Raw genomic sequence first — 17,728 nt, 5'->3', positions numbered from 1 at the left:
ACATACTGGAACACAGTTCTTCCTGTCTATTTGTTCCTCTGTGTCATGGGAAGGACTAGCTAGTATAAATTACTTAAGCTGATAACAGAATTGTTTTCTGACTATATAATTGCACAAGTATACAGCTGAGTTGGAAAAAAGTATCAGGTCTACGCTAGATAACTACAGGTAGTCTTCAAAAATACAGTTTTTGCCAAGGCCCTAAGAGTGTTAGTTTTTCTCCTCATGCAAAGTGAGTGCATGAATGATTTTTTTAATTTTTTTTTTTTTTTTTTGCATGTGTCTTTGGTGCAGTATTTTTGTAATTATTCTGGTCAGTCTTTTCAGTCTGGTCTTAAGTCTCCTTTTCTGTTCCTTCACGTCTGTGGCCCCAGATATCTACAGAAAATTTGTGTGTCTTCAGGAGAAATCTTTGCGTCAGCATGTTAGTTTTGTGCCCTATCCTGTTGTTTTTTAACTCAGGTATCTTAGCTTGTTTTCACATAAGCATCCTCTTGTCGGATGGTACTCTTTAGTGGCTTTTAAATGAGGTACATTTAAAAATACTTGATGTAATGGATAATGGTAAAGCTGTTATTTGTATATTTATTTATTTATAATCGTTCTCTTTCTTCAATCACGTCCTCAGTTAATGAAGTAATTAGTGAGTTGGAGTAGAATTAGGACAGGGAATTTTGCAGTTTGATTGGTTGTCTGCAATTGCAATCTTTCAGTTTATATTGACTCGCGGTTCATGGGCAAGAGAATGTATGCTGCTAGTCTTATTTTTACAAGAAAAAAGTTAAAATAGAATTTCACAGATGTTCACTGTGCTGGAAGTTCATAGGTTTTTAGAAGTATATGTTTGCTGGGGAGGGGATATGGCCATACAGATGGGTTGCCAGGCAATTAATTCTTCCTACTTGGATTGCCTGCAATAGGAGACAATCCAGCTCTCATGAGCAGCGCAATGTTGTTTGCAAAAGGAAACTACCGAGTAACAATTTTCCTATTCTCTTCCTTCTTTCTTCTGTCTTTCCAGCCTCACTATAAACCTTCCTTCCTTTGCTGTGCATTTCTGAGAAACTGCTAATGATTGATATGATAGCTGTGCTGTCATTCTTAAAAAAAAAAAAAAAAAATCATTTTTATTCTAGGTATTTTAATAGAGTCCCATTAAGGATGTATTGCTGACTGAAATATTGGCGTGAAGGGCTCTCACTGAGCTGAGCCCAGGAATTAAGAAGTCAGGAAATCGGCTGCTGCATTGCAAAAGAACCTTGTGTGACACAGTATCTCCTGATTGGGGGGATCATTACTGCTATTATGACTCGACTTGCGTAGGAATTTTAAATTTCATCTGAATGTCAGTAATAACCCTCTTAGCAAATTATCCTGAATAAAATCACGAAGGCATTTTATATAATAGGTGTTGAATTACTGGATAGATTTGCTAATTAAATACTCTTTGTTCTGCTGCAGTTGACATTACAGGGTAAGATCTTGAACAATTATTCTCAACAGCTGTACTTTGTTAAGGGAAAAATTAACTACAAAGTTTATTTTTTTTCCTACACTTGAAGTTGGCAGATTTTTGAAATGTGCTTGAAAAAAATTCCATCATCCAATTGGTAATGAGAAGATAAATATGCAGGTGTTGCTGTGAAATCAGATAACTACCGACTGTCTTATTAATGAATTTAGCAAGCCTTTATAACCTTCTGTTTTGTAGCTGTTGGCACTTATAAGTGATCTCCTGTCAGAATGGGTAGCACTAGCATATGCCAGTCACTTGATGAAGCTAACTCATTTGTGACCCTCTTGTTATTACTTACATCTACTGCTGTCCTCAGAGACAATTGAGAAATGGTCATTGCACAGCCAAACAATTTTTTTAGTAGGGGGTAATCCTATTTAAAATAAAATAATGTTATCTTTCTAACTATTAATAGATAACATTGTTTCAGAGAATGAAGTAGAAAGTGCCAGAGATTATCAAGGGAAAAGTGGTAGGTCGTCTTTTCTTTTACACGCAAACTCTTCATTTCTCTGTCCAATTTTTAAATTTTGTTTCAGGAACTCCTGTTTGCTTTTGGAGTACTAAGGAAAAGGTATAACCTTTCTCTGTAGGAGTTAGCTAATAAGTGAGAGAAAGGGGGGGTGTGGCAAATAAGCTGAAATTCCAGTTACTGTATATGAAATTTGATGTCATGTACCAGTGATTTGTGTCTTTAGAATAATTTCAAAACTCCATGGAAAGCTGGTGGGGCGGTGCTGTCTGAATCACTCGCTAGGAGATGAATAGGAGTAGAATATCTTTTTTTTTAAGCTTCTGATTAAAATGGAATCGGGTGTGCCTGAGCACGTACAGCCTAGAGTGAATCTGCGGTTAAGAATCACCATTTTCCTTTTCTTCTTTGTCTACGTAGAGGATTGAGGCCAGCTGAGTTTTTTGCAATTTGGGACTTAAGGAGCATTCAGACGTTGTCTGAGTACCTAGTTTGCAGCATCAGTGGATGGTCTTTAAACCAACTGGATGTTTTGAACTTGACCTAGAGAGTGTAAATCCGTAGGTATCCATATGTACTTGAGGAATTACTCTGATAAGGACAATCAGCTGTGTCCAGGTTGTATCGTGGTTTGGAACCTAACCTTTCCTTAAATGCCTTGAAGGATATGGTATATTATGTTTGCTTAGTTTGTGTCTTTGTACTTTGGGAGAGTCAGTCCTTCCTTAGGTGCAGCAATTTCTTCTTTGAAGATGAAGGTGGCTAGGCAATGTGTCTGAACAGAAACTACGTTGAAACAGAATATTAAGTTTGCAAAGTCAAGCACTGCAAATCTAAGAATGCGAAGGGAATATAGCTTTCGGTGCATAATTTAAAACAAACTGAAAAAGCGTAGCGGAGCACCCTACTCTAGTATTTATCACAGTGGTTGTCTAAAGATTTAGAAATATGAGAAGAAACTTGCCATTAATGTTGAAGGAATGATAGTGTTGTCATCCAGTTCGTGTGCTGTTATGTAGAAGTGGACATTTCACCTTTATTTCAGAATTGCTTGCTCCCATAGCAGTAGTCAATATCACGATCGTCAAGACTCTTGCATTCATTTTAGGCTCCTTGGCCTTATAAAAATGATGAGATTTCCCTGAAGATGGTCTTACTGCCACCGAGCATGGCCAGCTCCTCCCTGTTCATCTTTTTTCTTTCCTCATCCCTGCTAATTTCTACTGCTCAGCTCCCTGTCACAGACTTTTGACTACAAGTCATAATTCTGCCTTTTTGGCAAATATGGCCAAGGCGTATTGCAATTTAATGTATAAAAAATAATAAAACTTAGACTAGATTACTAAATTTAATATAGCCTGTTTAAAATGATTTGTTGCCTGACTATCTTTAAAGCTAGAGTACCAAATTGTTTGGATTCACCTAATAGACTCTGTTCTATCATTGCTAGTTCAAAGCAGTTCAAGGTAATCCCCTTTAAGAAAATTAAAAGTCTAAATGCATACAAGTAGCAAGACTAGCTGAAAAAGAACTGAGGTTTATGCTGAGTGGGGGTGGAAAGGACTGAAACCAGGGAACTCGGACTAACCAGGTGGAATCTGGAGCTGTGTGCCAGGGCAGTGGGATGCTGACGAGAAAGGAAGTGGGGAATACAGCGGAAACATGGCTGGGTGACTGAAGGAAGGGACCAGATGGTGGTTCTCATGCAGCTGTGAAAACTTGACCAGCCTTTGCTGGTGCAGCAGCCACACATTTCTGTTCATCAGGCTGATTTTACTTTGTCTTTTCTGCACTACAGCCATATCTGTGGCTTCAGATGGATACGCTCTTCCACTCCTCTCCCCTATGTTGACCAGTATTAGAGCTGGAAGCGGTAGCCTACTCATCTTAGGTCTCTATAGCTATAAGGTTCAGAGAGTTGCTATTCAGAGTATTCAGGGAACTTGAGATGCACTCCTGGCTGAGGAACAAACCTGGTTACACACGGATTTGCCCATTGATTCAACATCTGTATCCTGTCTTTATCCCAGCTCCTTGTCCCAGGTCTGATTTCCCTGAGGAGTTTGCTTTTTGATGACCCGTTTTGAGATCATTACAAGGATAATCAACCTTTTGACTAGGTTCTTGTTAAAGTGAGCACCATCCAGGCTGTACTGAATAAGACCGGATGTTTTGGGGAAAAATCTAAATGACATCAAGAGATAAGATGATGGATATGAAGGAGATGACTGACCGCAGTTGCTGAAAGAGGCTTAATTCTGGCACTTCCTAATTAGGTTTTATTTGAGCCTTTGATTCAGTGTTCTTTTTTTCCTAAGGTAGAATGTGTGTGCGTACGTGCAATTTTGAGATTTGTTTTAATCTTGTTTTAGGGGAGTTAATAATAGCATTAATACAAGGTCAGATGAGAATTTACTCATGTAATAGGAGTATTAAGGTGACTGTGTGTTGCCAGGAGAGAGGTGGTTTGCTTTGTTTTGAAAGGTGAGAGCATTTGGAGTTAGCAACCTAATGGATATGTTTGCATGTGTTAGCTCGTAATTATATCATACGCTAATCTTTGATTTTTATTTTTTTTTATTTCAGATTTTGATGCATACCAAGGAGATGGTGCAAAAGGTAATGCTGAGCATTTTCATTAAACAACAACCCTTAAAGAGCACACCTGGTGACATTTTTTTATTCTAGGAGAACTGTAACCCAAACAGACCTGAAATCACTTCTTAGGATGCCTGGTTTACAAATGTAATCCTTCCTAATGGATTATAGCTTTTTTCTTTTCCTACCACAAATATGATCTGGCCCCTGCTTGAAGCCTATGTGCGACTGTTTCAAGCAAATTAGTGACAGTGCTAATTAGAGTTTACTCATAGACCTGTTACACCATGTGTTCCAGTGTTTTATTACAGTTTATTTTTTGGCATCCTTTAAACTCTGTCACAGGGTGGTTTTTTGACTACATGGAGTTTAACATGGACATAGCCATGCTGCAGTTTTTATAGCTGCATTGATTTTCCACCACTGAAGACATCAGGTTTTCAATTTTTTCAAGTTAATATTATGTAATTGGATGCATCTGCCCATTTTTTGGTGGTGTTGTTTTACTGTTGTTGACAATTTTTCTTTTCACCTTTTTCCTCGCTATGCCTTTCATACGCAGCTCAGGCTTTTTTTATGTGCTTCGATTTGTCTAGAGTTGATCCGTTATCCCAGAGTATTATGGCAGTCTGGCTGGTGTTTGAACACAATCTTTTCCAAGCAGGGCATTTGAATTGTTACAAGGATCAGAATGAGAGATGATATGAAGGGCAGAGTTCAGTCAGAGAGAAGGAGTCAAGTAGGTTGTTTGTGTTCATCTGCAGGTGTAATTGTTCAGTAGTTCAACCTGGGGATGCAAAACTTGTGGGCCATAATAGCTAGATCCAAAAGGAGAACCTTGTTCTCTGAAAGATCTGCTGCCCGGGGGAGGACTAACACAGATAATTAGATTATAGCAGAAGAAAAAAGATGGGAGTGGGAAGATGGAGATACAAAGCCACGTGCATAATCTGCAAGAGTGTAAGAGCAGCAGCCTAATCTGGACAGTACTGTGGTATTCTCAGTTACTGTATCCGCTAGCCAACACTTACTGGATTTGTTTGAAATTGAATATCTAAGTTTTTTGTGGTGGGTTTTTTTTTTCTGAATGACTTTTTTTGCAATAGTATTGTGATGGCTACAAATGGGGTAGCATTTCTGACTGTAGTATTATCTTTCAAGCACATTGGCTAAATGTCTTATCTGAATAGCCTGGATTTGTCCAGCATTCTTTGAGTCAAAGTGATCATCTTGTGTCCTAGCATTCCAAAGTTATTTCTGATTAGAATTCCTGCTGTTTCTCAAGTTTAGACTTGTTCACTGACTTATTTTTCTGGCATTCATTTATTAAATTGTAACTACTTATGTACACAACTGAACAGTGATTACTTTTTAACGTATGAGTGGTTTAAGTTTCATTATTCTCTTTAAATTCAGATATGTCTTAATGAAATGTGCAGACTTCTCAGTAAAAACTTACTTCACATTTTTCTGCTTTTTGGTATTTAAGGGATGATACACAGACCGTGATCTTTTTGAATCTTGAAAATGAGGTGGGACTTTAAAAAGGTGGAGTGGTTCTGTTTTGTTTTTCAAAGCAGTTTGTTTCATTTAGATGAACCTTGAAGTGATTTATGGAGACACAGATTCCATTATGATAAACACGAATAGCACCAATTTGGATGAGGTCTTCAAGCTGGGGAACAAGGTAAGGAATTTTTTCTTTTTAAAGGTTTCCTACATGTCTGTGTTGTAACACTGAGTGAAGCAGATAGTATTAAGAGAGGACTCCATGGCATAAGCAGAGAGTAGGCCATGAGGAAGAAGAGTTTGACTGTGTATGGAAGCTATGGCATAGTAAAAGCTCAGAGTGCCCTACCTTCCAGTGTCGCTACTCTGTGCATTTTTAAAAGTGATTAAATTAAAATGAAACATTTAATTGTATAATGAGCTTTTTTACCAATCAGTCGCAAGTTACCAGGAGACTATCTGAATGCTCGGTAAGCCAAAATGTAAGGTATGATTCCTCCATGTTAGTTCCAATTTCAATGTGAACGCGATTTTCATTTTAATGATTTTTGTTTTGACATGAGAGATGTCTGTCAGTTTAGGGTTTTTTAGTTATGTAATATGTATTACAGTCTATGTGCCATCAGATTTCCAGTGCTAAATTAAAATATTAATTTCCGAGGTATGCTAGATATGGAAGGGATCTGTTTGATTAGCAGTTAAATTGAGGATGTGGAAATTTTGTGGAAGAGAGTGAGAAATGTATCAGAACACTTTAAAGAAAAGATTTGAGAGAACTTGTTTTTGAAAGATGGAAGAAATTGTGATGAAAATGAGACCTATGGAAGCTCTAAAAAAGCAAAGAAAACCTATGTTTTTTTCAGTATAGTATTAAACAAATGTCATGTAATTTTAAGGCAAGAGTGATTGTGGGGTTTTTTTAGAATACTTCTGCCTTCATGCTAAGTTGGTACTTTGAGAAGGAGATGTATCTCAGGAGCATGGAAAAAAGGAGTCATATCTTGATACCACAACTGGGTAGCAGGAGGACTGATGTGATGGAAGAAAGAAATCTCTTTTTTGTTTGCCACATATGAGACTGTATATAATTTCAATATCCAGTAGTGTATAGCAAAGTTTAATCTTACTCTAGCTGTGTGTGGATGTGTGACTTCATTCTCATTTGGTTTTTGTCCCTGTGCTCCCATTTGCTGACTAAACATTATAGAGGAACAGTTAAATAATAATTTTTATAAAGATTGACAGCATCATCATTGTAGGTTAAATACTTCTGACTTTGATTCAGGCTTAACTGAGAGAATAGGTAGATTTTTGAACCTGTCACTTGCTTAATGATTCTTTTTAAGAGTCAAATCTTAGGCTTTTTTATCCTATGTACTTCTGAATCCTATATCAGTTGTTTTTGAAAAAAACCTCGAGACAGACATGTTTTGATTAATGTTTTGGTGTTGTGTATTCAATTTTAAAAGTAAATAAGCTTAAGTCTGTAAATAAGCACAGACTCAAACCTAGCATCACAATTATGAAAGTTGTGGCTCTTAATATTCTTTGTGACATAAAAAAGTGGGGTTTGTTTCTTGTTTGTTTGTTTATTCCTCACTAAAGTGATAGTGAGTTTTTTGCAAACTATTTACATTGCATTCACAATACTTTTGCTTTAATGTAGACTGTATGGAAGGTACCAGATTTAATGCAAACAATTAACTGTGAGAGCAGTTAGTGCATGTACCCCTGTTCTGATGTAAAGTGTGAATTTATAAATTGTCTTCACTGATGAAGCATTCCTCTGAGAGATTAATTTTGTTCTTCTGTTTGAGAAAATTCTCTCACCTTCTTTCTGAAATTTCCCATCTAATGTCCTGTCTCACCGGTTTCTGGTTGTGTGCACTCCCACCCTTTAGCCCCCATTATTTATCCATGCCCCTTTTAGTTATTACTCAGCAGAATTTCATACATTTCTCATTTTCTGTGTGTCCTTGTGAATCAGATTTGCTGGTACATTCAATACTGCACTGCTGCTGTTTTTAAGCACTTGACTAGTATGATGTAAAAAAAAAATAAAAAAAAATTGGAAATACTTTAAAAAATAGCAGAAAAATGTTCAGAGGAATTGTTTGACTGTTTTGCTTTAACGAACAAAATGTGAAACTCTTGGCAAAATGGTTTTGCTTCATGGTGTTCTTCATCATTTATAAATATACAAGGGATATAAAACTCTAAGGATAGACACAGATTATTAAAAGTGTTGATAATTCCTGCAGTAGGACAAATTGAGGTCTAAGTGAGAAAAATTAAATACACACATATACATGGAAAATTTTAAGGAAAATTTTGGTTAAAACAGGTAATGTGGGCCCAAAGCAAGGTAGAAAACAAATGAGATTTTATACTGAAAGTACTGTTCCTGTCTTAGTGAGGGCATGTGTTGGCAAAAGAACTTGAAGTTGTATAAAACTTCAGTGAGGCATGAGAAAAGGCTGGTTTATAGTTGGTGGTCTCTGACAAGAGAACTGGAAATAATGGAAGAGTAGGAGCGGATAGGGAGATACTGAAAATCAAGAGAGAAGGAAAGTTGTAGAGGAAAGAAAATGAGGAGTAGAATATGTGAAGACAGGACAGAATGTCTGAGGAGTGATACACAGATACTGTGTTGAAGAAATTAAAGTAAAAATGTATGACAAAAGGAAAATGCAAGTGGGGAACTTTTAGCCAAGCCAGTAGGGTGAATGTGTACTGGAACCAAAGTTTGTTGTTGAACATACATGCTGTTTTGAGATGTGACACTTCTGTCCTTCTAGAATAGAGGTAAGAGATGTGGAGCCACTTGATATTTAGTACTATATTAAGACAACATATCAAGTGCAGCCTCAAGCCTTTGTATGTTGATAAGACATAGCCTATGTGTAGAAAAATGGCACCTTTTCCTCTCAAAGAAAGCAGGCTATATAAAATGTAGGCATATTGTGAGGAGGGCTATGAATAAACACTTGGCCCTTTGTGCATGTTTTTCCTGAACATGCACGCACAGAGCTCTGGTCTACAGTCATTCTTCTCCCTCCCCTCCCTGGTTTGGGGTGGGGGAAGAAAAAAAATAATGCGTCTTTGCAGGGCACCTTTTTTATAAAGCAATTTCTGTATTCTGTCTAAGTGACTGTCTCTTACCATTTCCTAGTAAGTGGATCCCTACTCTGAAATCCCTTGTTTGCTTAATTTATGTGAGAGGCTAGATGGAGTAAACCACGCTGGAGCTGGTTATCTGCAAGGTCACGTTCAGTCCCATGCTTCTCTGCCTTGCTTAATTTTCTTAGGGAGTTAGATATACTAAGCTGCAAATCCTGAAGAAGCCAATGGGTGAACCATTATTTTAGTAGTAGCTCATAGTTACTACTGTGTACTTTTAATTTCATGATTAATGACATTGGATGAGTCTTTAAAATGTGCATGAAAACACACAGTGTGTAATGTTACTTGTTTTAAAACATAAGAATGATATGCTTCTAGATGGACATTAGATTTGTCCATAGTTATTAAGGCGTTGCATTTTGTTTTAACGTTGGTGCATTCACAGATCAAAAGTGAAGTGAACAAGCTCTATAAATTGTTGGAAATCGATATTGATGGAGTCTTTAAGTCCTTGCTACTGTTAAAGAAGAAGAAATATGCTGCTCTGACTGTGGAACCAACAGGAGATGGGAAATACGTAACTAAACAAGAACTGAAAGGATTGGATATAGTCCGACGAGACTGGTGTGATCTTGCAAAAGAGACTGGAAAGTGAGTTTCTTTGTGACATTGTCCTCTTTGCTCTGCTTTAAACAGTACATGCTGAATAAATGTTTGATATCACGTGCCTGTGTCCTGAACAGTGCATATTGGTGACTAACATCAGTGTTAGGGCATCTTAACTGATTTTTTGTAGGAGATGGTGATGTTACATTTTGGCATTGGTAACAGATTATACTTGTGCAAGTCCAAATGTCTCTAATTTCACTATCTGTTTTTCCATCTTCTGTGGAAGCTGTGCATTTCAGTTATAGCAGTTGTATATGCAGTATACATAACTGCATACGCACTTGTATATGCAGTTTAATAAATCACAGCTGAAATCTTGTGAAAATGGTAGGTGCTATCAGCATTTGGAATTGTACATTTTAGGTCAGATTTTTTTTTTTTTTTTTTTTCAAAGATCGTTAAAGAAGCTGATGGTCAGCTCTGTCAGCTTCCTCTAATAAAGCTGGAAGTGCACTGGGTGAAGCCTGAGGAGGTGATACCTTCTGCAAAGACAGTTTCTCTTCCATTTTTCAAATGAGACTCTTTTGATACTTCTTTATGATGGATTTTGGATTGATGATTCATTAATTGTCATTGCACAGGGCATTTCATACTTATGCAATACAGATAATACATTTAGCACTGTAGAAAGAAAACAAGTGGATGGAGAGGTGGTCATCTGGGGGCTGACTCGACTTATATTGCCTACTGCCTCTTGAAAATTTAACTTCACTAAATCGTGGTCCAAATGTATCCAAAAATGAGTATTTTTTGTACATCTGTAAAAATACACCACACGCTTACTGTTCTTAAGACTTGCATTTTCTAAGAAAAGATGCATCATAATAGAAGCAAATTTTTCCAAGTTAGGAATGTATTAGTAATTAAAGCTATACAAATGTTTGAGAGTGTTCTTTAGTGACTAACTCTTCTGCAGCTGGCAGATCTTCCAACCACATTTTACAGAAATAGGCAAGACTTTGCTTACTTGATATGTTCTCTTCTCTCTAATCTTAAGATACCTGCTATAGAATAATAAATGGCAAAATGAAATGGGAGCAGAAAATAGAAACTGGTTGCACTCAACAATTCCAAATCACTGTTTAACATTAGAACTATTTACAATAATTTGCTTTTAGTAAAATAAGTAAATAAATAAAACACAACATGAAATATCCTGGCAAATTTCTATAAATTTTGCATGAGACTTCATCATCAGACTCCTTAATTTCTGAAGGTAACCCAGGAGAAAAGAGGATTGTGTTTACTGTAATGGTTTTGCTTTGTGTGTCTTAAGCTTTTCTTCATTTTTGAACTGTTTTTACAGCTATATAATTGGTCAGATTCTTTCTGATCAGCCCCGAGACATAATCGTGGAAAATATTCAAAGGCGGCTTATAGAAATTGGAGAAAATGTGATCAATGGCCAGATCCCAGTAAATCAGTTTGAAATAAACAAGGTAAATAATGCCTCAGCTCTTTTCTGTCTCAGAAGAACTTTACTGTTTCTGAGTATATTGACTGCTGATAAAAATCCTTTTAATCCTTACGATACTGTGAAATATCAGGAGTTTTATTAGATACTGAATAGCTTGGAGCATACTGCAAAGATGCTACAATATGAGAAAAAATACCTTGTGGGGCTGGAGGCCAGTCTTGCCTCCTCACAGTAACAACTTTGTGTTTTCTCCCATCCTGCTGTCTTCCTTACTGATTCTGCACTTTGAGAATGACGTGATAGCTCATGCTTTCAGGAGAAGTTTTCTCCTCAATTGTTATTATGTATTTCAGGTTTAAAATACATAAACTGAAGAATGCAATGGAGAAGAATCAAATGTTCTGTTTTCTAGAAAATCCATATAAAAGCATGCTATTGTTAGTTTATTTCCCTTCAGTGCTCCGTAGATGAAAGCTAATAGTCATTTTGAGATCTTATTCAAGACTTTCCTGCAGCAAGAAGTAAAATACTTGGCTTTATCTATAGGAGATCTAGCAAATGGCATTGTGATTTTTGTTTGTTTTTATGAATCCTCAATAAAACTTGTGTTTTTAACTTCAAAACCCTCCCTCTGCCCCACTAGAGGGGTGTTTCACTAATGAATTGGCTATTACATGCCCCACTCATGCTTCTAATAGAAGAGGTTTCCCAAATTTGCTCCATCCAAAGTCTCCTTCTTTTGCCAGCTGAACTGCTGCTCTGCAAGACTGTGTTAATTGGTTAAGAACTGTGTTCAGGTTGTTATGAGTGTGAAGTGATTTTTTATGATTGACTTCAAAAAGAAAGACTGTTTTGATTCAAATATTATAAGATTATTTAGTATCCTAGTAAAAGATATATATGGAATAATTTTCATTTAAATGCTAAATGTTCCTCTGTTTTACTACTTTGGAAAAAAATAAACGATGTATTTCACTTTTAAGTCAAATGTATAAGTTGGTTCTAAGAAATGGGATGATGGTAAAATATTTAAACATAGCGTTTTATTTTATGTAAAGGAGAAACTCATTGTGGAATCTCAGAAGTATGAGATACTTAGAAATATTTAAATCCAGTTGCATCCTCTTGCTACAGAGCTTGTTAAATACACTTAACTAGTTGCTATTCAGATTTACTTTGACCTGAACTGGTGCAGGGGTAAAAGGATAATCTCTGGCTGTATTTTTGTATTTTGTGTAATGTTTTCATCTCCAATTTAGTTTAATTTTAAAACAATTGCACTGTATCTGTAACTGTTTTGAACTGTTGTGCTTTTAATGTGATGCGTTTCTCAGACAGTAATTGTAGAAGCATCCTCTCATTTTATTAATAATAACATTTTTAAAATATGAAGAACTGGTACCTGGACCTTAATGTTTGGAAAATACCTTTATTACAGTCTTACTTTTTTGTGTTGCAAATGTACTTGTGAATAGTAGCTGGATGAAGATAGCTACTATGTAGTCTTGTCTTTTAAAGTTCTGAGTTATCCATCACTAAGGTAAAATACTTTTCTCATAGTTATGTTTCTGTTTCCTCCTTTGATCTCTTAGGCATTGACGAAAGATCCACAGGATTATCCTGACAAAAAAAGTTTGCCACATGTGCATGTTGCCATGTGGATAAACTCTCAAGGAGGCCGAAAGGTGAAGGCAGGAGACACAGTGTCATATATCATTTGTCAGGTAAAAATGTCTTTATAGCTAAATACTAGGTATTGTTTGGAGAGATGGCAAAAAAAACCTAACTCAACTCCTGGGAAAAAAATGTTTTGGCACTTTTTTGTAGTGACATTATGTTATAGTTTAAAATAGTAAGTTTTCTGTACTAAATGTAGTTTTATAGAGCCAGAAAGAACCACTGTGAGCAGCTCAGCTCATCTGATTATTTCCATACAGTGACCGATAAAATTTCCTTGAATAAATTTCCGTTTGGAACTAGAACTTATTTTTAAGGAAAATATCTAGTCTTCGTTTTAAGGAGAAGAGAATTCCGGTAGTAAAGAACCTGTCATTCTTGGAAAGCTAATTGGTGGTGGTGGTTAAATAGTGTAGTTATATCCAGTCTCCACTTGTGTCTTTCCAATTCATAGTCATTGGATCTGGCAGTACCTCTGTTGGATAGACTGGGGAATTTGAGAAACTCTCTGTTTTCAGGTGTATATCCTATTAATGCTTACCATTATCTCACCAGTGTATACTCCACTTTGGATTTGCTATTCAAAAAAAGCATAGGTTGGATTAGATGGACCAAGGGTTCTTTTATGCCAAACTGATGGACTTGTCCACTGTAGAAGTCACATTGCCCACTACTTCATTGTTAAAACCTGAAAGATACTGGGTTTTATTTAATTGAGGGTTCTTATCCTGACATGACGAAGCTGCCAAGACTTATGAGAGCTGGGCCATGGGTACGGCTGAGCGATGGCGCAATACAAGAGAAGAATGTACTTGTTGAAAGAAGGGAGCTGAAAGAATTGCATTGTAATTATTTTTGCAAAGCAGCTGGATGAGCTGAATAGTCCTAAATTAATTTTGTTCTGAATACTAAGTTGTCTGAAAGGAGTAGGAGGGACCAATGGCTTGCAGTCTGTCTTTATTAGTGATGGGTTTTCAGTCCCTGGTTGCTGACCCTATTGAAGCCAGTAGCTCGTCTTAACTGAAAAATGAAGGTGTCATATGGTAATGCATTTGTTTTATTTTGCTGTAAAAAAGCAAAAAAAGAGACTGTACTTAGAAAAAAATAAGCTGTGGTACTGCCCCCCCCCCCCCATCCTCATTAAGGTTTACTTCTATTAGCGAATGCTTGCTAAAATACTACTTTTAAGATCTGCTCTAAGATTTTTGACACACATTAAAAATAAAATTTCCTAGTCTAGTTGTGGACTGGGAATACGATTCTACAGACTGAGTTACGTTTTCCAGAAGAGTACCATCTTCTTAGAGTTGATACTTAATTCCTCCATGAATACTGTTTTCAATTTAATTATTGCCTTCCCAAATTGAATTATTTTCTCCTTATCTTCCTCTTTCAAGTTGGAGAAGAATGTAATGTATACTCTAACCTCTGAGTGGTGTTTCTCTCTTGGCTTGAGATGTCACCATGTGTTTCTTTTGGTATTTCTGAATATTTCAGAATTTGCTCTTTCAAATCAATACTGTTGCCTCCATCTTTTATTTGCATACCAATGAACGATAATTCTTTCTCTGACCATTCATTGTCTTTGTTTCTTTATAGAATTGAAGAATATAAATTTCCTAGCAAAATAGATATAGTTTTGATATCCATGACTTAGAATTTGCTTGTTGTGCAAAATGATAATGCTAGTTTAGTACAAAGTGAATCCAAAATGCATGCCCTCCGCGTATTTTTAACTGGGCTGATGGTTACAATGTGTTTTCATTGTGCATTTCAGAATTGACAGATGGGACTGTTTACTCTGTCTACTCTTACTGATTTGCACGTGTAGGCTGCAATAATACAAGCTGGATTTACATTCTTGAACTTGCTAGTTGATGCCAGCATCAGCTATGCAATTTTTTTTTTTACTACTGCTGGATTTGTATTGGACGCATAATAAATCAACCAAAAGAGAGTGATTGTGTAAGAATTTTGCGTTAAAGCAATGTGTAATACTTGAAGCATAATCCTTTGTATGGACTGAATGTGGATTTTACTTTTTTTACACTTTGTTTTGTATGTGTCTCCTGTCTTAGGATGGATCTGATCTCAGTGCCAGCCAGCGAGCGTATGCTCCAGAACAGTTACAAAAGCAAGACAATCTTACTATTGATACTCAGTACTACCTGTCACAGCAAATACATCCAGTAGTTGCTAGAATATGTGAGCCCATAGAGGGAATTGATTCTGTTCTTATTGCAACCTGGTTAGGTAAGTATTCTAAATTCTGTTTACTTAAAGAATTACAGAGACAAAGTGAGAAGTTGTAATGTATGTTTCTTAACAGAAATGCTTCCCAAAATCAGTCTTTTTACAATGAACCATAGCTTGTGTACACAGTCTATAGAAGGCAGCTTGGATTGGAAGTGTACTTCTGACTTTTGCAGAATACCATTTTTCAGAACGTGCTCATTAACATGAACTTAATCTTATAATCCTTGTTCAGAGTTGCAAAAATTTAATGTTCATAAATGACAGTACTATTGCATGTCTTTGAGATTTTCTTAAGTTACTAAAGTTGTTCTGGAGCATGCATCCAGAACTAGCATTTTTCAGAAAGAAACCCTGGGATCTCGAGCATCTTCCGAGGGAGAAAGCACTCATAGTTAAAATGAAAAGATACAAATTTTTAGTGGGGTGTAAGTGAAGACTTTTTTTTTTTTTTTTTTTTTTGCTAGAACTGACCTAGTGGATAATAGAAATGTCAGACTTTGGTAACAGTCTTGCCTACTCCAAATGGAGAAATGAAGTGGCCAAAAAAAAGTGCTATGAAAAATGTTGCTAATGCTAGTGCCCCACAGAATCACCAGTTTTTATTCAAATGAGCAATAGCGAATTGCTCTTGTTAGAGTTGTTTTTTCCTCTTAGGAGGATGTCAAAGGAATTAGAATTAAAGATTTTTCTGCCTATCTCTGCCTCTGTCTTCTCCTTTCCCTAGGCTTCTTACCTAGAAAGAAATACAGGTGTTGAAAAAAATAACAGTTTATCAGATCTCTTTCCATGAAAATGCAATGCTGTGTGTGTAATCCTTTTAGTGTTGCTTCCTCCCTAAAAGTAATTCACCAACAGGCATGATTGATCTCCTTAATAAACACAATTTTTGTGATTTGTATCCTACATCTAGTTCATTATTTTTAAAACTATTACTCAAGGACACAGAAGAAGTTGCTAGTCTTGCTGGCTTCTGAGTTCTTGACAAGACCGTCCTCTCCCACAAGAAAACTCTTTTAGGGAGTTGCACTGTGTCAGTTTAATAATCTCCTGTTTGATGCTCTGCCCATGCCCACAGGAAGTTCACACCTGCAGGAATGATTTTGTTCAGAGTTTTGGAACGCTCAAAGGAAGAGTTAGTCCTCAGCATTTTGTGTGTGGGTAATAGCCAAGATCCAGGATTTGGTCACTTAAAACCAACCGGCAACCTGTTGCCTTCAGGACTGTTCACCTGAGACACTGCATCTCTGTAGGTTCCTTACTAACAGCAGGTTCTGCTCATGGTGAGCTTGCAGTTTGCACTTAAAAGGTGTGCAAGTAAGTTTCTGTCTTCTTGCTTCTCAAGAAGAATGATAGCCGTGAAAGATCTTTATCTCCCAGAGCCTTCTGTATAATGTGCAGCTTTTTCCATCTTCATTTCCAAGTTGTCCTTTTTTTAAAAAAAACAAAACAAACCACAAAAACCCCCAAACCCCCAACAACAAAAAACAAAACACAGGAATTTTGCTTTTTCTGAGAGGCTGCACGGGTATTTCTTGGAGACTTCTTGGAGGCATTTGATGTTGCAGTGTGTCGTCAACAGCTCTCGTGCTTTGAGGAGGTGTCATCCCAGCTTTGCACATGCAGGCTGACCATACAAATCATACAAAGAGGCGGTAAACTTGCACTTCATTTAAGTAAAAGACAGAAAAGATTTCTGAAACTAATTTATTTTATTTGGCAAAAATTGTCAGTCATGCAGGTTCAGATTTGTTCCTTATTCACAACAGGTTGGATGTTCAGAAAAGACTGGCTCCCTTCAGGCACCTAAATTAAGTGCCCAGATCTTAAGAATTGTGTGCCACTTGATAGCAGCTACTGTTTGCAAATGCCTATGGTGCTTTTTGCGCTGTAATACATTCAAGATGAAAATTTCTTTTATGGTCTATAATAGCATCATGCAGCTGAGAGTTTATTAATAGTCCACAATTGTCAGTCTGAAAACCTGTATGTATCTATTACAATCTTAGGTCTGAAATGTGTTCAGTTTGACCTTGCTGTGCTGTAAAAATGCTATCTCCTTCTCCAGCTTTGTTTTCTTGGTAATGCTTAAATTGAGCTTGGGGGTAAAGTCAGGTCTTTTTCAAAACTTCTGCTCTACTTAGGCCTTTATATACAGCACTTAATCAGAGTCGTACATAAATCATTGCAAGCTGAAGTTATCTTACAGCTTTTTTTTTAACAGTACTGGAGGGATAGTCAAGTGGTTTTGTTTCAAAGAAGTTGAAAATAGTTTGCAAGATACAAAAGCGTACAAGATAGTTGAGCCCAGCTTGCTAAAACAAGCAAACATGAGAACTGTTTACTTTTCTGTGTTGCTAAGTTGGGCGCTTTTGCTTAGTATTTACATCATGTTACGCATCCAAATTCCTGCCTTTTTTTCCACCCCCCCCCCCATCTTGTTGCAAAAGAGTCTATTTTTCTCTTCTGAAGAAGAAAGCTGGTGTTCTGGAGG

At 36.6% G+C, this 17,728-nt stretch overlaps 1 protein-coding gene across 3 annotated transcripts in view; it reads left to right on the top strand.

The window, feature by feature from the left end:
- The window catches only part of POLA1 (DNA polymerase alpha 1, catalytic subunit), a 215,044-nt gene that overhangs the window by 72,107 nt on the left and 125,209 nt on the right, over positions 1-17,728 (top strand). For all 3 annotated transcript variants that reach the window (XM_075774829.1, XM_075774819.1, XM_075774839.1), the window contains exons 27-32: positions 4,575-4,607; positions 6,181-6,273; positions 9,664-9,869; positions 11,194-11,326; positions 12,897-13,028; positions 15,060-15,234. In XM_075774829.1, the coding sequence (XP_075630944.1) occupies positions 4,575-4,607; positions 6,181-6,273; positions 9,664-9,869; positions 11,194-11,326; positions 12,897-13,028; positions 15,060-15,234 (772 nt within the window). The remainder of the gene's footprint in view (positions 1-4,574; positions 4,608-6,180; positions 6,274-9,663; positions 9,870-11,193; positions 11,327-12,896; positions 13,029-15,059; positions 15,235-17,728) is intronic.

Source organism: Balearica regulorum, chromosome 1 (assembly GCF_011004875.1).
Source record: "Balearica regulorum gibbericeps isolate bBalReg1 chromosome 1, bBalReg1.pri, whole genome shotgun sequence".
Classification (NCBI taxonomy): Eukaryota; Metazoa; Chordata; class Aves; order Gruiformes; family Gruidae; genus Balearica; species Balearica regulorum.
This window is presented reverse-complemented; position numbering and strand designations above follow the sequence as displayed.